The following is a 23,842-nucleotide window of genomic DNA, read 5'->3' as shown; positions in this document are numbered from 1 at the left end:
TTTTCACTTCTATTTATATTCTCAATTTCTGATCTAATCATTCTAAATCTCAAATCACGTCAATTATATCAATCATCCCCTATCAATCCATGTGTTAATACACAATGGTAATTAGATATATTTGAAAGAAGAAACCAACATAAATATATAAAACTTATAAGAATTACAAGTATAAAAAAGAATATTTAAATTTATACATCATTAATATAAAATTTGACATCAACATTACATATTTAGGTGAATTACATTACAATCCTAAAACATGCATATTATATCTAATTTATAATAACAAAAGTAATATATAATAAAATTACCCCTAGCATAAGTGAGATGATCCTAAAAAATAACAACATTAAAGTATATCTCTTTTAAATAACTAACGATAGTTAATATGCTGAAAACTAACACTAAAATGCATATAAAACATTTCTTATTATATATTTATTATCATTAATAACTTCCCACATTATCATCATCAAACTATTAAATATCCATGCCTTAGATAATTTTCTTTTATGCTGACATCAATTAAACAGATACTATTAATCATCCCTTGTACAATGGTCAATCAAGAAAATACCAACACCAGTTTACTGGTATCATTAGCTATCATTTTTTCTTAATAGCTGATCAAACTTTAAGGAATATGTCGATATCAAATTCAAATTGATATCATTAATCATTTTTTATATAACAATTAATTAAGAGAATGCTAACATCAGCTCATTAGTATCAATAGCTATGATTTTCTCTTGATAGTTAATCAAAAGTTGAAGGAATATGTCAATATCAAGTTGTCTACCTTAAAATCATTAGCTTTCCCTATTTTTTCAGGAAAGCTAATCAAAATCATTATCTCTTATTCTTTTGTTTAAAGATTATGTTGATATTAGTGAATCGTATTAGCATCATTAGTATTTTTTGTCGGAATTAACTAATCAAGTCTAAGTATATACCAATATCAATATGTCATATTGATATCATTAGCGTTCTAAATCATGTAATAGTTAATCAAGTCCTTTACAATACATCATTAGCCTCTATACACGGAGCAATTAACTAGGTTAATCCATTTATATCCTTTTCTTTTCTATCTTTTTTCTTTTTGATGGGTTAACAAATTTCTATATTGATACAAGAATATATCGAAGTGTAAACAATTTTATAGATACAAAATTTGCAAAAATATAGGTATTAGGCACTGACCTGTTGTGTGTGATGTTTTGGTACTTACTTTTCTTTATAGTCTAACTGCTAAAGGTTCATCTATTAATAGAGGACCAAATCTATTATACTTAATTATTTTTATGCAAATTTCATCACTTATCCCAACAAAATTAAAACATTCCAACAATATTAAAAATCAACATAACTCATTCATTTTTTTTTAAAGTTGCGTTTAATACTTTCATGGAATAATTTATCAAGCTAGCATTACACCACAACTTATACTATCATAACTCAAATAAAAAATACCATTTACATCACTCATTCAATTTAAAGAAACTCCCTAAGTTTTTTTTTTTTACTTTTGGTCGGCGACATAAATCACAAGCCACCATAATTTCTTTAATATTTTTTTTTACACCTCCATTACAATGTCTAACACCCTAATTAACTCAATTTCACATACAATTATATTTCCCCTAAGTTTTCTTAAAGAACCCTAATCCAACTTTCTTTTTAATTTGTTCTTGAACGATTAAATCCTACATTATCATATATATATTTGGATTCTAAGCATCTTACCAATCAATAGTTTGATCTTTGAAATGCAACTAGTCAAAATTTTTGTTCTCCTTCTTCATTTGCTTTCTCTTACCACATTCAGTTTCCTTAAATCCCTCTTAATTTGAAGTTTAAATGTTTTTCTCCTCCATAAACTAACCTCACCACCCCTTTAACTCTAAATTTCTTGCAATTTAAAGGAAGAACAAGAAGTTTTTTGGAAGAAAACCCTTCCTTTTTTTCTAGCAGTTATCGTCGACCTCCATTATAAAATAAAAAGAAGGATTGACTTTTAGTATTTCTATTTTAGCCCCCATTAAATCTCTTATTTCTCCTTTAGTTATTTTCTTATTCATCAAAAATTTAGATATTACAATTTAACCCCACTTTAAATTTTTTTTATCCCTGTTAACTCCTAAAACTAATCTTCCTCTTCTTTATTTATTTATTCCTCTTTTTTTTATTACCATGAAATATTTTCATTATTATTGTTATTTTTATTATTATTATTATTTCCTGAGGCTTACAAGAATTAAAAGTGGAAATCAAAAAACTTATGTATACATTTAATAAAATAAATTGAGAATTATATATGTTAATAAATAAATAAAAAGTCAATAATGATAAATAAAGATAAAAATTAAAAAATTAAGAGTCAAATATAAACCAAGATATATAATCTCGTAACTTGCTTTAACATGGTTGTGTTTAATGACTTTGTTCACTAAAATTAATTTTTTTAATTATATGATAATAAAAATAGACACACATGAAATTAATTAAATAAAAGGAAAGGAAAAAATATCATGCAAAGTTACACATATTAAAAATATTATCTGAAAATAAATATTTTTAATTTTTTTAAATAAATCTCATTTACATTAAAAAAAATATAGATGAATTAGAACAATCTCTAAAAAAAATTAAATGCATACAAAATAACTAAAAAATAAATATTGTTAAAAAGATGCAAGATAAACAAAATAAAAGAAAAAAAGGAGTATTAATTTAAATATAAATTTAAAAATTATTTTTAAAAAATACATATGGAAAGAGGAATTAATTAAAAATATTTTTTAAAAAATAAAAGGTTAGGCGTTGTTAGGCGTGGCAAGCTAAGCCAATGCATCCAGACCATCTAGTAAGGGCGCGTGCGCGGGTCGCAAGAATATGTCTGCGTGCTTGGGCTCTTGATTGTTTTTTTTATGAGGTGGACAACATATCATTTGCCATGTGTTATCAATGTGCTTTTCATTATTTATTGTTTATTAAAGAACTGGTCTTTTTTAATCCTAAAATAACTTCTCTTGGTATGATATATGGTGTAGCTTTATCCTTATTATCTTATATGAATTTAAGGGTAAAATTGTTGTATTGTGCTTGATTTCTTATGTAAGAGAAGATTTTTTATTAATGATCGCATGAAATTAATGTGTAAGGAATTGTTGGTGGTGATTCAAAATTTGAGAGAAATCTTTATGTTAGTATATGATGAAAAACTTTGAATGGGAAAATTGAACGAAAAGCCTAAAAAGAATAAATGAATAATCTTACCTTAAGGAGAAATGAATGAGTTTGTTTTAGTATTTGATGGTTTTCCATATATATGGATTATGTTTGTGTTTGGATAAGATAAATGTTAGTAAATGCAAGAGGGATGGGTTATTTAATAGCAATTTAATTAAATGTTATTATTTCTTCTAAATGTATTTCATAGAAAAAGAAAAAAAGTTGTTTTTGACTAGCGGAGGCTAGTGGCGTCTATGTTTAGACAACCAAGATATTTATTTAAACTAGTTGAGGCTAGTGGCGTCTATGTCCAGAAAACCAAAATAATTGTTTAAATTAGCTAAGACTAGTGGTATCTTTGTTCAGGCAGTCATGATGTTTGTTTAGACAAATTGAGACTAATGATGTTTGTGTTCAGACGATCGAGATATTTGTTTAGACTAGCTAAAGTAAGTGACATTTGTGTGATAGATGGCCAAGATAGTTGTTTAGACTAGTCGACTAAAAAGGGACTTACAACATCAGAGTACTTGATGACCTGAATATTAAATATATGTGTGAATTCAAAAATAAGTATATGATTTGTAAATTTCTCAAAGTTGGTTTTTGCGAGAAATTAAATAATGAATTGGTATTAAATTTTCTAATGTAATGAATGATTCAAATTGTCAAGTCCATCACATACCAAAATAGAGCAATAGTGTCCTTTTTGTATGGTCAGAGTAATGTATTTATGGAATTTTTTGTAATATAACATATTACTTTATTTTGGTTGTAATAAGACTATACTTGTATAAATGGAAGAATTTAAGATGTAGCTTAATTGCACCCTTGTTTGATTAAGTTGGAAGTTTAGAAATATTAGTAAGTTTTTAGTTATTAAATGTATTTCCTTATTTATTTTGTTTCTTGTAATTACTAATTGGTGCATGATAGTTTATATAATTCAAATTATTCATTTCTATTATATTATGTTATTGATTATAGTGATGTGAATGAAAATGATATGTGGTTGATTTTGGTTGAATAAAAGGATAAGGTCCAAGATGGTTGGACCATGTTTGTGAATTTTGAGTATGAAATTACAGGTCATAATGTCGATAACTTAGTATCTTAAACTTTTAGGTAAACTCTACCAAAATTTTGTTAGAGAATACATTTCAAAAGATAAATAATGAATATGTATTATTTTGCTTAAATCAATCGATCGATTTAGTTTACCAATTGATCTGGTCGACCGCTTGATGGAATGAACATTTAAAATCATTATTGTCTCAATCGATTGATGGAACCGGTTGACTAATTGATCAAATGGTAAGAGAAATTTAAGAATTATTAGAGAATTCAGTCAACTGAATTTTTAGACCGTATTAATCTGGTCGATCGTTAAATTGATATTGTACTATCACAAAAAAATTACCTCGTTTTTTACGTTATTAAAAAGGAGATTATGTAGAAATTGCATCCAAAAATTGAGGTTGCTACAACTCTATTAGTCTCTGTGTTTATAAGATGTTTCCGGACTCTTTATGGCTAGGAAAATAGCCTTTATCATTTGCATGAACTAACTGATAATCAGTCATTATAACCATAATTTTTTTACTAATTTAGTTTTTTTTTACATGACTTCTAATCTGTTATTATTTTAACAAATAAGTCCCACCAAGCATGTCAATCCATTAATCGATTATTAAAATCTTTTTATCAATATGTTACCTATTATTTGTTCTTTCCTTCGAACTAGGAAAAATTAAAGTTAGGAATTTGATCTCGAGTAAAGGTAGGTGATAGCCTAGTAAATTAATGGAATGTGGAATTATTATCTTGGTTTAATAGGTTAAAAGATGAAGGTATGTACTTTCATGCAATCCACCAACTAAGTAAAATAAATAAATAAATAAAGATAAAAGAAAATCATAAAGGAAAGCTATAAATTATAACAAGTAAAAGAAAATAATAAATTATATAAAAGTTGTAAAAGAAGTTATGTATATAGGTCAAATTATTTTTCCAGCTATTAGATGATATTTTTATAATATTATAGAGATTGAGTTCACATAAACTATAAATTCTAGTTCCATGCAAGCTATTTGAAAAGACAAGGATTTTACAACCTAAATCCTAAAGCAATTTGTACTTTCTATTTGAACACCTTCTCTTGAAAGTTGTATATATTAAAACTCTAATTATATTAAAATATTTGTCAAAGTTAACTTCTAAAGACTCATGTTATGAATAGGACTTAATTGTCAATTAATAACTTGAATCCTTATTTTCTTGATTGATGATCAATCTTAACTATTTTCGCTAGTAGGGGGTGCTCATGGATATAGTTATGTCGGGTTTGGGCCTATAAAATATCCAATTCACCAACTTTTGATATTTTAGAAATTGTAAATCCGATCTGTTTAATTTTTTTAGACTCGAGTTGGTTGCATATATTAGGTTAGACTAATTTTTTTATGGATATTATAGATATTCACGGGTTGAAGTTATATTATTTATTTTCATGAGTCCTCATTAAAAAGTGAACTTACAACATGGATTGTAGATGCCATGACATCCTCAATGTTAGGTCTAATTTCTATATATTACACCACCATTAAATTCTAATTGTCTCCCCCTCCCTTCCAATAAGACTTGAGTTAAGTTAAATGATACAAATATTATTATAGATGAGTTAATTTTTTTTTAACATCCTTATTAATTATTTTGTTAAAAAATACAAAGTGAACACCTATTTCTCTTAATCAAATGATACATGGTTATATGAAATGATCAACAAATAAGCAACCCATGTATTTCGTAAATAATTATGGATAAGTACTTTCTATATATCTTAAATTCCACCTCATCACTTTGTAAATTTGAGCGCATTATAAGCACAACACCTTCTAACCATCACCATCACCGTAAAAAATATTAAAAATACATTTACAGTAATGCACAAATTTTTTATACCGTTAAATCAATTCATCCATCCTCTTGATTCTTGTAGCTTATTATTATACATCATTTCATTCCAGGGTCTATTTATTTAAGTATAATATATTTGTTTTTGGGTTAAAAATTAAATAATTATTTTATATATTTTTAAATTATTTTAATACGATGATATTAAAAATAAATTTTAAAAAATAAAAATAATATTATTTTAATATAATTTTTTTAAAAAAATACTTAAAAATAAATAAATGTCGTAATCACAGCAAGACCTAAAAGTCTTTTCGCCACGGGCCAACATTGGAAAAAAAAGAGTGATTATTTTGCAAATGGGAGACAGAAAAGGGCATCTACGACTTTAAGAGTTGTCGTAGAAAATACAATCACTACCTCATTTTTCGACTCTGTACAGCAGGATCACACTATCTTAGGAGAATTTTCAACCAATCACGTGAAGATGTGAAGTGAGGGTTTATGTTTTCTAAAATATTTTTATTTAAAAAACATTAAATCGATTTATTTCTAAATGTTTTTCAGGATCTTGTCATATCAAGAATAATAAATAAATAAATAACATTTCATACCGTTTTTAATTAAAAATACCATTGAAAAGTAAACAGCAAGCTGCAGGGATGAATCTCTAATAATATACCATGAGAAATTACGGAGAGGAGCTCTTAAAAATACATTTCCCAGCAAATTTGTGAATGCAAATAAATAAAGTATTAATAGCTTATTTAAAAATAAGATTGGTTTTTTTTAAAAGTATTTTTTACTCGAAAATATATTAGAATAATATTTTTTAAATTTTTAAAAATTATTTTTGATATTAATATATTAAAATAATTTAAAAATATCAAAAAAATATTAATTTTAAATAAAAAAATTTTAAATTTTCAAAAATAACAGAAATAAGCAATCTTCACTTGTTCATAAACATCAAGGAGCGCAGCAGAGGCCTCGAGGCACGAAAGAAGCATGGATAGTGGGGTCAAGATATCATCACCCAACAAGTGCAAAAATACTGTGTCAGTGCTAAAATGTTTTCATGATTAGCTAGCTGTGCAGGATAAAGGCTGCCCTTCCCTTTCTAAGTCGTCAATAGCTTCACGTCTTGACATAAAAAGCAACACGCGCGCGCGCGTACACACTAACACTTTATCCATACCACTAAATAAAACACTATTAATAGTGTTTTTTTTTTTACTTTATTTATTTATTTATTTATTTAAGTATTCAACAACCTAATCTTTCGTTTTTTTGTTTTTTCAATTTCCCAAGGAGCATGACTAAATTACTTTAGAATTTTAGCAAAAGGGTTGCTTCTACTTCTTTCTTCCTCCAGAAATTTTTTTTATTGGGTTGTATATTAATTTCATTTATTTAACTTTTTTCTTTAAATTCAACTCTTAAACTTAAATTTGTTGGAATGGAAGTTTTATTTTTTATATTTGTTTTATATGAATTGATCTCAACCTGATTGTAACCTGATTGTCTCGAGTTGTTTTTTATGATTTACTTTTTCTAATTGATTTGTTTTTTAATTTTATCATTTAATATTAAATTGGTTAAAATTGAGTTTTATAATTAATTTTTATTTGTTTTCTATGGGGTTATCCTAATTTCATGACCCGGATTGCAGGTTTAGTAGGTTGATCCGGGTTGACTTTGATTTTTTTTTATTCTTTTTTAATTGAATATTTTTTTATTAGGCTTTGTGATGTTTTTCAATTTACTTTTTATAAAGTTATCTCGATCTTATAACTCTAGTTGCATGTTTGGCAGGTTCACCTAATTTGACTTGATTTATTTATTTTTGTCATTTTTTAATTGATTTTTTTTTCAATTTCACCTTCAATAACTCAATTTTTTTTATTTAGTTTTTTTTTTAATTTCATTATTCTATATTAGGTTGTTTGTGAATTGAGTTTTATAAATTTTTTTAATTTGCATTACGTGGAGTTATCTCGGTCTCATGAATTTAGTTTTTTTTCCTCGATTTCAACATTCAATATTGAATTGTTGGAAAAGAAGCTTCATATTTTTTTTTTCAATTTCGTTCTTTAACAATGGTTGATTAGGAATTGATCTTCATAATTTATTTTGATTTGTTTTTTATAGGGTTATCACAGTCTCATGAGCTGGATCACAAATTTCACAGGTTAACCCATGTCGATCTAATATGTCATTGTCTCGATATTTGAAAAAACAACATCCGATATATCATCTTATCGATATTTTAAAAAATATCATCTAATATATATCATATTTTGAGTTCATGATTGATATATAAAAAAACATATTTGTAACTCTTGAATATTTTTTATGTAAGAAAATTAATTTAACCTGCAGTGCAGCGTGAGCCAATAATCTAATATATATCTAAGTTGTTTTACTTTTTCCAAGATCATTTACAGGCTATTTGGAACTCTTGAAATTAAATTACATTCAAATGGTTAAATTAATTCTTTAATTGTGAATTTTTTTAAGGGTATTGATTTGAATTTCAAGTAAAATTTAATTGCTAAAAAATAACAAAAAAACAAAAAAAAAACTCTCTGATATGCTATAACAATTCCTTTAAAATTGACAATAAAAATAATATTTCGAAAATACCCTTAATAATACAAACTCCACTATCTATTTCCTTTCTCTTTATAAATAAACAGAAGCTCAAATAGAGTAGCCAAGAAATTGGAATAATAGCAGTGTATATTTAACATAAAGATGATGAAAATATTACAAGATAGTAGTTAAATAATAATAAATATAAGAGTCTTGTATTAAAAGTTTTTTTTTTTTTGTAAAAAAGTGATTTTAAGGGTAAAATAGTTAAGATTTTAATTTAATTTATTTTTATGAGTATTTCAAATAATATAATTGAATTCAATTATGTAATTTAATATTTTTTTTAAACTTAAAAATTATAATAAATTATTAATTAAATTCAAATCACGCGTGAAATTAATTCAATTCCACAAGTAATTTAACTCTAAATAGGCTGTTAAATATCTAATTATTAAAAATAACAATTTAATCAAAATTTAATATATACTTACCTGACTCTACCAAAAAATAAATATAAATATTTTTTGGAAAATTAGTTTACCATAATGGATAGAGCAAGTGGCAATTGCCACCCCTACGGATAATTCCTTTAAACATCCCTAGTTCTCGAGCTTTGCAATGCAAGTCACTAAGCTGTTCTTTCTGATGGGGCTACCAGTACTGGCTAAAACCTAGAAACTAGAGGGACAAACAGGTCCCTTGAAATTCTTACCCAAATGTCACCATCCATTCAAGTGCCTGAAGAAGTGAAAGCCCACTAAAATGCCAGAGTTGACTTCATTGATGGCCCTTGCAAGAAATTCAAGTCTGCAGATGCTTGTTGGATTTGAGAATGCACGAGCCCTGACAGACGTCGTTGGGATGCGTATGTGAGAATCAAACTGTAAATTGTGCAACCTAAGAATCCGTCCATCTTTAGAAGATAGCATAAGATTTTGGAATAACTAATTTCTGTTCTGATATGAAAATAGCAATGAACATGATAAAAACTCTCTAGCACTTAAAATGAACAATTCAAGAAAAAGTGCAGAACTTGATTAGCAGGGAAACTCGCATGGATATCTTCTGGTGGTGCACAACAGCATATACCTGAGAAAGGAGGATCCAGTTCACGCCCTGCTACTTGTTGTCTCCCCTTATATTGCCACTTTTACCTCCATTTTGACTGCCACTACCTTTAAGCTCTGCAAACCTGTTGCTAGTTTGGGTAGTGGCTGCCCTATTGAACAAGGCCCCGGTGAAGGTGCGGACCGAAATGGCCAGGTGATTGTACTCGCACCTGAAGCTGGAGAACTAGATAATTGGTTTGGCCTAGCTGAAGATATTAACTCATTTGGCTTCTATGATTTACTCTCTAGTTGTTTATCTCTGTCTGAAGCTATTAATTCAACTGGATCAATTCTAGTTGCAGAAGAACGGCCTGTGGCAATTGTAGCTGTGGGAAATGCTTTCTCAGGAGGGAGAGCAGGAGTATAATTCTTTGAACACAATTTCTCAAAGCGTTCTAGCTACATTCTAACTTTTCCAGCTAGAGAAGTCAGTTGCTTCTACATAACAAAGTACCTGGGCAGATTTGTTCAGCTAGAGTGCAGAATCAAGGCATATGCACTGAAATTGAATTGTTGTTAATAGGCTGGCTTAGCTGCAAGGCTTCTCCTAATATCTTGATGATGCACTTCCCAATCTCCTTTTGAGGTGCATTTCCAGCAATCGAGATCTCCTGTTAATACAATCCAGTCACTAAGAGTTAGAAGTGATCAAATCTGAAAGATGCCAAGACCATACACACAACTCCCAGGAGCACATCATCGTAAATTACAACTACTAGCCTGAACAAGAGCAGCAATAGCTAGAGCTTTGTTAGGGCCTCGGCCTTAACAACAAAGAAATTCAGAAAGATTGATAAGAGAGCGGGAAGAAGAAGAAAATTACAGAAACTGTTCTTCATTACTTGTCCTTTACGCTAAGATTACAACTGCTTTTATACAATGATTTTCCCTCCAAAACTAGCCGACTAACTACCTCTAACCATCTGCATTTATATTCCTCATGCTTGAATTCCTGGAGTTGTAGCAAGAATCCATCTTTAATCCACGTGCTTGAACTTCTGCTGCTGATTACTGGAGCTGCAACAAACTTCGACACTTCCATTTCCCAAACAAGTAGCACTGTAGCAGAACAACAATCTTTAAATAAATGAAACGCATGACCCGATACGTCACAATCCAATCCCAAAATTGAAGCCACATCAATAATCTGCACGGACGCTCTCAGATTATCGACCACAACATTTGAACTTGAAGCCGGTGTAGAAGCATTTAATTCAATTCTCCGTTCAAGCTCTGCAAGGTGACCGGGGAAAGAGGAACGGAGGGAAAGTGGGTTGCAGTAGGGGCACTTCATTGTTTGGTGGTGGGGGATGAAATTTGGGATTCTGTTGGTTGTGTGTGTGTGTGTGGGGGGGGGTGGGGGGGGGGGGGGGGGGTTTGGGGGGTTTGAGTTTCAGGAAAAGCTCTTTTTTGAACAAATTGCGGTGATTCTAAATTCATTTTGTTTTATTGCACCTATGAACAAACGTTTCAGCATTCATTATTGTATTTCCTTTCGGGTTTCTACCCCCATTTTCTTTATTATGAAAACAGATCAGCAAGTCTTTGCAGGTTTCTTTTTATCATTTTGTTTAGGTGAAGTGTTCCCCCCCAATACTTGATCAGAGAGCTATTTCATCTTGGAAGTTGATTCCTGCCTTCAAGGCCACTTTCATTGAATTTCAAATTACAAGGTAAAAGCATAACAGAGATACTAGAGATTTAGCTAATCAACTTGTGATGTGGAGTTCCAAGGAATTCTTTCAATTTATACAATAGAAGAGATCTTACCAAAATTTTTAGATGAATTGATCTATTCAAACGTCGTACAAATCCACTGGCATTAGGAATTGGCTGTGAAAGCAAAAGGTTTAATGAACAAGAACCTAATTGAATACATAGTTTATCCCTGTTAGTTTATCCCTGTTATGAAAACAACAATCTAAGAGTATGGTTCACCCATCACCACAGCTCGAAAACCCTGGGTAGCACATGAGCAATCAGAATCGAAGGAAGATTTTACACCTCCGTCCTACACTTTCTCCTCATCATTGACCACTCCCTTTTTTATGAAGTCATTGCAGCTCCACCCTTTTCTGCTACCTTCAGGCTCTTGCTTAATTCTCGAGCTCTCTGAAAGCACACATAAGAAACACAAGAAAGAAACAGTTAAACTTTACTCCAGTTAACTATGCACAAGTTAGAGCAGAGACCAATGAGTGTTTAAGCACTCATGTTAGCAAGAAAGAGCAGGCCTTACAGACATTATGTTCCTGTATAGGACAAAATTAAAGAAAATGCAGGTTAAGGGATGAGAATTACTGAAAAGGGGTTAAGAAGATAAAAGATTTAAATCCTTAACACCTTACAGACTTTATGTCCGTGGATAGGACAAAAATAAAGAAAATGATGGTAGTTGTATTAAGGGCAACTCTCTGTTTGAACATATTACTCAAGTCTAGCCATTTGATGTTCTTTAGCCCTCTTATTTGATTTGATAATTAACATCTCAGAGTGAACTCAGTACATGACCAAGGCACATCTGTTGCAATATTCAAAGACCGCACTTATGCAGAGAGCTAGAGATCACAACTACTTGATGGAGTTGAGTGAAACATGATACGCTCCAACTGTATCGCGGAGAACACAAGCGCGTAACATCAAGTGTATATTCCATTTAAAAAATGCTTCTGTGTAACGAATGAGAGCAGAAAATCATTAGAGGTCTAACAAATGAGAGTCACTTTTCCAATACAATCTGGGGGTAGCAATAATATAACCCTGATGTTAGAAAAAAGTAGTCAGCAAAGAAGAGAGACATGAAAAGGGCCAGAACAACAAATTACCCCACAACTCCAAACTCCAATCCAATTATAAGAATGCATAAATTCAAAATAGGATTAGAATTAGATAGCAGTTTGCAATCTTACAAAGTTTCTATTACTTTTTTTCTTCTCTGGTTTATAAAACATGAAACCAATAAATTTAATAGATAAATACCTACTCAAGCACTACAAATAGGGAGAAGGCGGCCCACTCGATCCCTGGGACAAAAGCTTTGAATAATGGGTTATTGTAGGTCCTGAGAAGGAGCAACAAGGTCCCACTCAGTCCTTACCACAACCCCTACCCTAACCCAAAACTTGCTTTTGCATCAAAACATGATGTAACTTAGAAACTCCCTGATCAAGCATTTGCAGATTTAGACCCTGTGAGAGTGATCTGAAATTGTTCCCAATCAATTGCATACTAGGTTTCACAGATCCACCTCATGATTATGCTAAACAATGACAAAAATCTAAAAGGAAGTCTAAGTTCACTGGAATCCAGTTTTCCTGATTGAAGCATTGTTGAAGATGGTTTATGGAATTCATCTACAATATCAAACTAAAGGTTTATTCTTAAAGCTATTCAAACTCCAGGCCTCTTGTAATAATAATTCACATTTTCCCACTCATCAACACAAGGATACCCTTGCACCTAGGATCTCATCAGGAACTAACAAGTTTGCCAACCAAATACCCGACTTCTGGTTAAGTTTATGAATCACACAACATTCAATGGGGCTCCACCGGCTCCAGCTATCAGATGGGAGAAGCTGCTAAACATCTAGACCTAGCAATTGTAGCTTCTGTTGATTAAACATCAAATACACACAGCTGAGATGACAATTATATAAATTAGATTGCCCTGAACAGATTTTCAGCTGGGAAAATTATGTTTGATAAATAAAGGCTTTCACAGAACTAATAGAGCAGAATAAACTACCAAGATTCTGTATCAAAGGATGGTATAAAAACAAGAACCTCAAAATTTCCTCATGTAAAATGGTAAAAGAATGGAATAATATTTAGGAAAGGTAGGGAAAATTGAAGGAATCATCAAAATGAAACTTTTGTCACTGACGATAGATAGAGCATTTATGATAGAACAAAATTCAATAAACATGGATACAAGTACTCCCTCTGGTCCTTAATAGTGGTCTATTTTGAGTTTTGCACATTCTTTTAGCCAATCGCTTAAAATGCAAAGTATCACAAATCTCAAAATTGCCTATAACTTCAAAAGATGCAGACCTTTTGATGCAATGGAATATTTGGCATGTTAAGGGATAAAATGGGGCATTAAGATACAACAATTCATCGTCTTTTTTAGTATGGATAACATATTGAAACAAGAAAAAAATGGACCAGTTTTACTGTCTAAAGGGAGTAGCCCATGAGATAACTAAATTACAAACCTGTATTGAAAAGAATGAAGCATTTTAAAACTAAAACACTTTAGAAACATTTTTTTTGTGCTGATATCAGTTGAATAACTTATTCAAGAAGCTTATCAAAATTCTTCCTGATTTATAAATTATCTTGAAAGTATCTCAATAATGCAAACCCCAGCTCTAAACTCAGAACAAGTTTCTATCACATCTGTAAAATAATATATTCCAAAATTTTAACTAGTGAGCTAGTGCAAAGCATTATAAATGATTCTTGTCAAGTGGAACATTAGTCATCACATTTTGCCAGTGATTTCAAACCCTAAGATTAACGTAAACATTACCATTACTGTTTTGAACAGAGAACTCTAATAACTGGATTTTCTTTCAGCATTCAATAGTATGAAAAAAGTTATCAATAAATTAGTTAACCAGCAAATCAGACTTTCAATTAACTGAACGATTCATGAGGATTAACGAGACTCTAAGAAAAGAAATAGCCACCATTGATTGGATAGGAGGTTGGATCCATCGAGATAAATAGATCTTAGCAATATTAGTCCAAACTCAATTTCACCTCGTGACATTTACCGAGTTTAATATTCAATATTTGGGTCGGCCATCCTTTTCACCACTAAGCCTGACGAGACTCTATATTTCTTCCATCATGGATCTGCCATTCCTTGCTCTGCTTTTTCATACGAGTTCTTTTACATGTCTTTCTTTACAATATTGTACCTATTCCCCTAATTCACCACTATACTGTGCCCTGGGTTACATCTTGTTCCTTATCTTCTTTCAATAAATCATTTCTTTATTATTATATTTTCTATGAAAAAAAAAAGATTCTACATATTATTTGCACCAGCTTATCAAAAATATTCCTAAATGAACAGTAATCTCACTCAAGCCTACAATTGCTAAAATATAGTAATGCAAACTCCAACTCTAACGTCAGTAAGGTTTTCTTTCTATCACATCACTCAAACTTGTCTACACTAAAACCTTAACCAATAAGTACAACCACAAAGTCACCCCACCTCCCAACCCCGAATCAACTACCCACAACACTTTCAATTCTCATCAAAATCAATAATCACAAGATCTATCAATGTCAACATTATCAAAATAAATTCTTTCACGGAAACTGAACAATTAAAAACACAATCACAAACCCTAAAATAAAAATGTGAAATCCTCACCGTAGATTGCACCGGAAGCGGATCAAGATCAATAGACCGAATAGACATCTTAGCGATCTCAGTAATAGCAGCCTCTTTAACATCAGGTGCATCACTAGTTAACTCTTCATAAGCAGCCTCAAATGCCTCTTGCCAGAATTTTGGTAATCTGATCCGACGGCTATTCGTATATATATCCCACATATGCTTCACTGCCTTTTCTCGCTCCTCCATTTCCTACCATTAATGACAATTCACCAATCAAAACAAATAATCATAATAATAATAAGCAAAAATAAATAAAATCCACCATTAGTGTTGTGAACTGACTAGGACGTCGCGATCGTCGCGAATGGGAGTGTCGATGTCGTCGGCGAGGCTATTGAGATTGCCAGCGGACCAACGGAGAGTGACGGTGCCGGTGAACATTGACCAGAATGCTAATAGTAAAATTGCCGCCAAAGCCCAGAACTTGTAACGGACTTTGCCGAATAGACCAGAATCGGAGGTTTCTTTTTTCACGGTGGGTGCTGTTGTCGTTGGAAGAGAAACATCAACCTTCATTTCGATTTATTTATTATTTTAGCTTATTTTTTTCTTTTTCTGGGCGTGTTTGGTTAGTGAAGGAGAAGGGAAGAGAGTGTTTTTGATCGATCGAAAAAATCCGATGGAAGTGGATTTTTCTATTTGGATTTTACGAAGGGGAGGTTCTATTATATGTTTGGGATATATACATGTTAGTCACCCAAGCATGGCGGGGGTTTCATATTGTGCTCAAACTTTGAATTATTTCAATTTCACCATCCAACAAGTAGAGTTCAAATATTTTGAGGGTTAACTGAATTAAATCGAGAGAATGGATGGATTATAAAAATTAATTCAAAAATTGCTAAATAAATGTGATATTTATTTCAATTGATTTTGTTCGTGTTTAGTAGTTTAGAGTGACACTAAAATAATAAATTTATATAAAATGTCAAAAGAAAAAAATATAATCCTTCAAATAAAATCTTAATTAATTTATATTATAATTAATAAAATAAACCCATAAAAAATTAACGGGCATATTATATTATGTTTTTAGGAAAATTAAGAATGGAATGTAATTGGTGGTAAAATAAAATAATGCTTTTGTGATTTTGAACTAATGTAAGATCATGTACATAATCAGGGGACTCATTTGTAGACCAAAGTACAAAGGGTTGTTTATCTTTGTCTTCCTGTGATGATTCGTGGCGGGAGTTTGCTGGCCGTTGAATTGTTGAGGAGTCAGCATTTTTGGAAGGGGTTTGTTACGAAGCTAATCCTAGGCAACCGACAAGGGACGACACCGTTCAGTTGCTTTCTAGATTGTGGCGTGGGCATTGACGATTTGCCATATGAAGATGGACCCACGCAGATTTCAAAGTCTAGTCGTTGTCGGTGTGAATTTTTACAGAGGGACAGTGGACAATCACAAATTTCTTTCATGAAATGCCACTCCTCCTCCCTGAAACCTGTACTTCAAAGGAAAGGGGTGACTGGTGTTTGTGAGCGCGGTTCAGCTTTTCAAAAGTTTTTATTTTTTTAAAATTAATTTTTAATATTTTTATATCAAAAATAATTTTTTATTTTTTATTTTTTTTAATTGATGATTTCTTTTCATTCATTGGTATGTCCAAGCGAATTTAACATTTAATCATCAACCAAACCATATATTATTCGTTGGTGAGTAAATAATGATAATGAGATTTGCAATAATTATTTTCTAATTTTTTGGAATATATCGACAGACAATGTCCATCAGTAACTCCCATCAATAATAATTTAAAAATATATATATTTTTTAAAAATCTATTAAAAAATAGAAAATAATTCAAAAAAAGTAAATTAATATAAAATTCAAATGTTTATTACAAAATTAAACACTTATAAGTTCAAATACAATTAATCTAGAATAGAGATACTGAGAGGAAATTAAAAATTAATTTTTTTATAACATTTATACAATTATTAATAACAGAAAAATAAAAAAAATTAAAAATTTCCAATAACATTTATATAATTATTAATAATAGAAAAATACAAAAGATATAAAAAAATGAAAAAAAAACATCAAAAGAAGAGAAGGAAAAAGAAGAATCTTACTTTAATATTGAGTTTTCTCGTGCCTGGAAAGAGAAAAAAAATATGAATAAATCATTAAATAAATAGATAAGAAGAGAAGGAGATGAGAGGAGAAGACATACTTGTGCATGGAGTATAAGAGAAGAGAAGAGAATGGGTTGAGAAGAGAAGGAGAGAGAGAAGAGACGTGCTCGTTTATTCTGATTTTAGGAATTTTAATCTTTTAATTTAGAATTTTTTTACCGATAGATTTACTGACGATCAATTAAATATTGATATTTTTAATTTTTCCATTAGTGTTTGGGTCTATCAAGTCTAATTGAGATTTTTAATCAAAAGTTAACACGCCAAGTAATACCAATGTCTTTACTGTTGAAAAAAAATTAAAAATTAACATTTTAATTGGTACGTTGGCATTTTCATTTGTCAATGCTATCTTAAATTTTTAATTTAATAAAAAAATTTCAGAAACTCGCCACGTATCATCGATGTCGTTACCAACGGTAAGTTAATAATTTATTTTTTCGTTGATCTTTCCATTTATCAAGTTTAATTGAAATTTTCAATTTAATATAAAATTTTCTAAAACTCACTATCACATATTACTTTTCCATTCGTCGGTGATTCTGTCTACAAAGAACAATAATAAACATTGTAAGTCAGAAATAAACACTACCTTAGCTCTTAAGAAAATATCAAAATTCAAGAAAAATAGTTTTTATATATCTTTGCATGTACTTTTAAATTTAATAATAAGTTTATTAAAGTCATACGAATTTAGCCTAAATATAAAAAAAACATATAAAAATAAATTTATTTATTTTAATATTAATGATTATAAAGTTTTATGTAAAACGTATTCTCAAATGTATATAAAAAAAACAAAAACACAAAATATATTTGGGTTTTAGAATGGCTAAACTCAACTAATCAAGTCATAGTCCACTCTACTAGGGTGAACTAGTTTTGATCAATAGACAAACTTATGGTTAGAAAACATAATAATATCTTAGTAATTAAATAAAAAAACAATACAGTGTATCTAAGTGAAGATATACGAGGGGTGATATTGTCCTTCTTATATACAACCAGTCATCTTGTCTAGACTTTTAAGATTAGTTAGAGTTCCTGGTGACTAAAATACAAAGTGGGAACTCCAAATCTTTTTTGATAAATAAAAAAAAAAGAATTCCTTATTCTTTTTATCTACATCTAAAAATCCTGATTTACAAGGTAATTGCCGCGATGTTATACACATGTAACATATAACATCATATTTTATAGCCAATGGTGACATTGCAATCATATCCCATGTTATATTCAAATCAAACACCTCCTTTCTCGAGCAATGACTATTTTTAACCAACATTTTATAGGTATTCGTGAATCTCTCATCCAATGATAATGCAAATACTAAATCAATGCTGGACACTAATGTTTCCACTGATTAACTATGACACCACCATTTATATCTCAATATGAGTTGACATAACCAGAATCTTTAAATATCTTGAGTCTTCAGATAAACAAACAACTTCTGAGACTCAATATCACCTTGGCTCAAGCAGTTACATCATGGCCTAAGTGGCTACACCTTGGCCCAAATGGTTAGGTCTTCCACCTTCGATCATATTTTTTCCTCTCCCATTTTTCTCCATCATTTTCTCACCACACAGGTTATCCAATAAACGCACACTAAACATTCTTTTGAGTCTCGGGGAGTTAGAACACGACTTCATGCATTGGTTATACACACATAATTTTCTATATTTTTACTGGCAGATTCTATAGAGGTGCAAAGTTTTATACAAGGCTGACACCATATTTTCTAGCCAATGGTGGCAATGCATACATACCCCATGTTCTATGCAAATTAGACGTCTCATTTCTTGACTATTAGCTATTTTCAGCAAAAAGTTTCATGGATATTCACCAACTTTTCAACCAATGATAACGCAAGATACTACAACTAATGATAGACATTAATATTTTCACCAATAAATCAATAATGACGCCACCCTTCACAATCTAAAATAAGCTAACATGATCAAAATTTATAAATATTTTAGATTATCAGATAAATAAAAAAGTTCTCGAAGAAAGTTGAATTAGGCTCAGCCAGTTCAAGCATTTGGGTTCGAAAGATGTTAGAAAAACTAAAAGACTGACATTTCAAGGGGCAAGCAAAATCAGATTCCCTGACTCGTAGAAGGCAACCCATGTTGGAGAGTGGAGACAATATTGAGTGTCAAAACAAGCTTTTAGCTTCTCCAACGACCATGTGTCCCCCGAATGGGCAGAGAATAGAGGAAAAGGGGCACTGGCATGCAAATATCATTTTTTTTCCTTGTATCCCCAGCCCCCACCATGATCTTGAGAAGAGGAGCTTCTTTTTTATTGACTTTTTACCTTGGTATACTCTCTCTCAGATTTATTTATTTATCTTAACGTAAAAAAAGCAAGGCTCCTTTTTCTTCGACATGTTTTTGAAGTGAAATGATAAAATGCTAACAAATTTAGAGAGGAGAAGAGCAGCTTTTGTTTCTTTTTTGTCTGCTATATGAATAAATTCAATGACATTACCATTCATGAGGTTAGGTCTGAATCTGGCCGTGTAATAGCCTATTAGACTTGGAGACGAAAACATTTTTCACGGCTTCTGCTATATCATTGAGGTCTGTGCATGCCTCGAGCAAATCTACTTTAATGCCAATTAATTCAAAGCAAAAATCAAAAACATTAATCGTGTGCTTACGTTTTTTTTCTTTCCTTCCTTCCCTTGGTGTTTTTCCTTATCTAGCAGTGCTGAAAAAGGAATTCTTAAACTAGCATAGTGCCTTGTGTTGCGCATATGGGACTTGCCCAACTAATAAATCTCATTTCAAGTTTTTGTTCTCTCAAATAATTCACTCATGCAAAAGTTGATATGTTTTTTTTTTTTAATATATAAAGATACAATGGCATGAAATAAATCAAAATAATCTAATGACTAGAAAAAAAAGATAACATGACAAGAAAAACAAGATAATAGAAAAAAAAAAAAAAAGAAAGAATAAGATAAGAGACACACCATAACTCCAATGATGAAACTCCAAGTGTCTCTGAAAAGATATTGACAACATAAATTTATAAATATCATAAAAAATCAACTTCAAAACTAGTGATGAGATACTAACAAGTGAGCATGACTCGCTACTTGCTTTGAAATTGGCTTTGCATATGGTATATGGATTCATAATATCTTTTTAGTGGAATTTAGAGTTTCATCATCAAAACTTCGGTATGTATTTGATATCTCATTCTTTTTTTTTTCTTTTCTATTTTCTTTCTTTCTCCTATCTTTTTTTTTTTTTTTGCCATATCATCCTTTCTTTCTAGCCATTATATTATTTTGACTTATTTCATGTGATTGAATCTTTATATATATATAGCATGTTGACTCTTGCATAAGTGAATTATTTAAGAGAAAAAAAACTTGTAATGAAATTTGTTAGTTATGGCATGTGCTGCATGCAGAACATTTCACATATGCATATACTATTTGTGCACATTAATTATTGTGTTAGTTTGAAAATTATTTTTTAATTATACTAGTTTAAAAAATATTTTTCTTGTTGCGCTAGTTTTGAATAAAAAAAACAAAAGATTCAGTTCACAATAATAAGAATCAATATTAATTAAAGTGCTGACCTGAACATTTAATCCCAGTTAATTACAAAATCACCCAATTAGAATGAACCAAATCAACCAATTAATAAAATTGAGAGCTAGCATTAGAATTAAAAGGTTAGCACATCCGCCACGGCCACCGCCACCGCCACCTATTATTGTTGGTACACCTTTTTAATTCAGATTTAAATGTACAAGCTTTATTTCTTGAAGTAAATTAAATTGATCGTTCTTCAATGATGTGAAAAAAATTATCCCCCAGTAAATCTGTTTCTTTATAATTTTCATATAACAATTTTTCACAGCAAATTGTAATCATGCAGCGAAAACTTGTAGGGTGAAAAACGTGCTTAATTAGCTGTCCACTAGATAGGTTGTTATATGAAAATTATATAGCTTAACTTATTAAACTTATTAGAACTTATATAGCTTACTCCATGATTAACTCAATGGCTCCACCAAGGTGAAGTTTTCAAAATGCTTTGATATCAACTAGATAGGTTGCCCGCAATATCATGGCGGGTTGCATAAGATATTTTTCTATAGTAAGAAAAAGATATTTAGGTCAATATTTAAAAAAATAAATAAAATTTAAGACTCAAGTTATTAACTTGAATGAGTTCAATAAACTCGATTAAATTAATAATATGATTAAAAAAGCATGACAACAAATAAAGTGAATAAAAAAAAGCAATAATTAACAATAAAAAATAAGTCGCTAATATCATACTCGAGAGAAGAAGAAAAAAAAAGCTCGTTGGAGAGTTACCATCACTCTGTCATGGACCATCGAGATGATTCTAACACCACAACAAAAGGTTGGATGATGACACCGAAAGAGGCCACACGCGCCTTCAAAGCAAATCAAACAAAATATCAAGAAGAACATCTCATGCTTATATTTAGTCAATTAATTTAATTTAATTCAAAATAAAACTTATTTAAAAAGAACTAAATTTAACAAAGAAGTACAAATAAAAAGACCCGAAATAACCCGGGTTATTTTCAAAATTAGTGAGAAGTCTTATAGAAAGCAGATGAAAAAAATAACAGAGCCCAATCTCAATTAAATAAATATTGAATGATGAAACTAAAAAAATATAAGTTTTAAAAAAGAAAAAAAGCAGGCAAACTCGGATGAATCTTTTGAAGCTAAGTTAATCTCTTAAATTCACAGCTCATGAAATCCTAGACTCTGATTCAATCAAGAAGCTCAATTCTCAATCAATGAAGGATAAAATCAGAAAAAATATCAATTTGAAAAATTTATCAGAGTAAAGAAAATAACATTCAAAAAAATAAGGAAAAAATATGATAGAAAAAAAATGAAGGATGGAATTGTAAAAAAAAATTAAAAGTTATCTCAAATAAAACAAATAGTAATAAAAAACATGGACCAAATTTGACAAGTGAAAAATTTAAAGAAGGATGAAATTGAAAAAAAATATAATTTTATAAATTATTTAAAATAAAATAAATAGTAATTAAAAGAACACGAAGCAAATATAAAGGAAAAAACAAATTGAAGGGTTACTTTGAAAATTTGAAGAGTTATGCGAAGATATTGAGGAGGAGAGAGAAATTAAAAAAAAAATCATCGACGTCAAACTAGAAGTTAATAAGCTACACGTGCTACCTAAAGAGGGAGAAGCCACTAAGAAGATTTCAATGATGTTAAGAGAGGTTATCTTTTGCCATCAAAATATGCTGCACGTGCTGCTGAACACAATAAAGCACTGGATGGGCGATAACATGCAATTCACGTGCCAGTTAGTTTTAGTTTTTAAATAATATTTTATATTTTATTAAAATAATCAATTCTCGCTCAATCAATTTAATTATAAATAAAAAGCATGAAAACAAATGAAAAAACTCTTGGAAGTTGGTTAAATAAATTTTGTTTTTAAAAATAATTTAATCATTTTAATATGTTTTAAAAAAGTAAAAATTTGAAAAGACCCATGGATATCAATTAAATAAATTTGATTTTACATGTAATTTAATTATTTGATTATGCTTTAAAAATATAAAAAAATTGAATTATTTCTAATTAATTTGATAATAACTAATACAACTTCTAAAAATACCATATTACCTTTATTAATTATTCCAATAACATCTTTAGAAAAGTAAAATTATTATTATTAATTTACAGTGTAATGATTCTACGTATATTTAATTAATTTTTTGGCAATTGCAATCCAGCTTTGAATCTCGAATTTGTCGCTGCTTTTTAATTTATTTTTTTTACTTCTGAACCCCCCGAAAAGAATATAAATTATAATAACAATAAGATTAAATAAGCTATCCATATCCTAGTATAAATTAAATTGATTTTAGATAAAGAAGAAGAAAGCTCCACGTGTAGACTTCGATCATCTCCGTATTTGCATTCTGCTAAAGAATCCGTCAGTGTACGGCTGGATACACCGGATCGGCATGATTGTAATCTCCGTTTTTGAGAAATTCTCTCTTGGGATAGACGGCCTGGGAGCTAGCTTTCCCTCCAGGAACATTTAAATACCACAGAGTGTTTGAAATTATGGAATTGGTTTTTTTAAAAGTATTTTTTATTTAAAAATATATTTTAAAAATTATTTTCTATATTAACACATGAAATAAAAAAAGACTTAAATTTTTTTAAATTAATTTTTTCTAGAAAAGATTTTAATTTGTAAGCTGATTAAAAAATGTCTTTGATCATTGAAAAAAAATTAATCATTAGTTTAAACTTTTTTAAGACTTTTTTATTTATAAATAAATTGAAGATTTTGGATTTGCAAAATAATTTAGACGTTATAACATTATAGAAACGTTAGATCAACAAACAATTAGAG

The 23,842-nt window shown here is 29.8% G+C and overlaps 1 protein-coding gene across 1 annotated transcript; it reads right to left on the bottom strand.

Moving 5' to 3' along the window:
• Window positions 1-11,623: 11,623 nt before the first annotated feature.
• LOC133693495 (uncharacterized) lies at window positions 11,624-15,911 on the bottom strand. The gene is made up of 3 exons (XM_062114716.1): window positions 15,561-15,911; window positions 15,252-15,467; window positions 11,624-11,969 (listed from the first exon to the last, which is right to left on the bottom strand). Exons 1-3 carry the CDS (start codon window positions 15,792-15,794, stop codon window positions 11,904-11,906), a joined length of 516 nt encoding a protein of 171 aa, XP_061970700.1. The 5' UTR covers window positions 15,795-15,911; the 3' UTR covers window positions 11,624-11,903.
• Window positions 15,912-23,842: the final 7,931 nt, after the last annotated feature.

The sequence above is a fragment of the Populus nigra genome, chromosome 5 (genome assembly GCF_951802175.1).
Source record: "Populus nigra chromosome 5, ddPopNigr1.1, whole genome shotgun sequence".
NCBI lineage: Eukaryota > Viridiplantae > Streptophyta > Magnoliopsida > Malpighiales > Salicaceae > Populus > Populus nigra.
This window is presented reverse-complemented; position numbering and strand designations above follow the sequence as displayed.

Coding starts and splice junctions, on each gene's coding strand:
- LOC133693495 (XM_062114716.1), bottom strand. CDS start 15,794: ATGAAGGTTGATGTTTCTCTTCCAACGACAACAGCACCCACCGTGAAA. Junction 15,468..15,560: donor GCGACGATCGCGACGTCCTA/GTCAGTTCACAA, acceptor CATTAATGGTAG/GAAATGGAGGAGCGAGAAAA. Junction 11,970..15,251: donor CGCTTCCGGTGCAATCTACG/GTGAGGATTTCA, acceptor GTGTGCTTTCAG/AGAGCTCGAGAATTAAGCAA.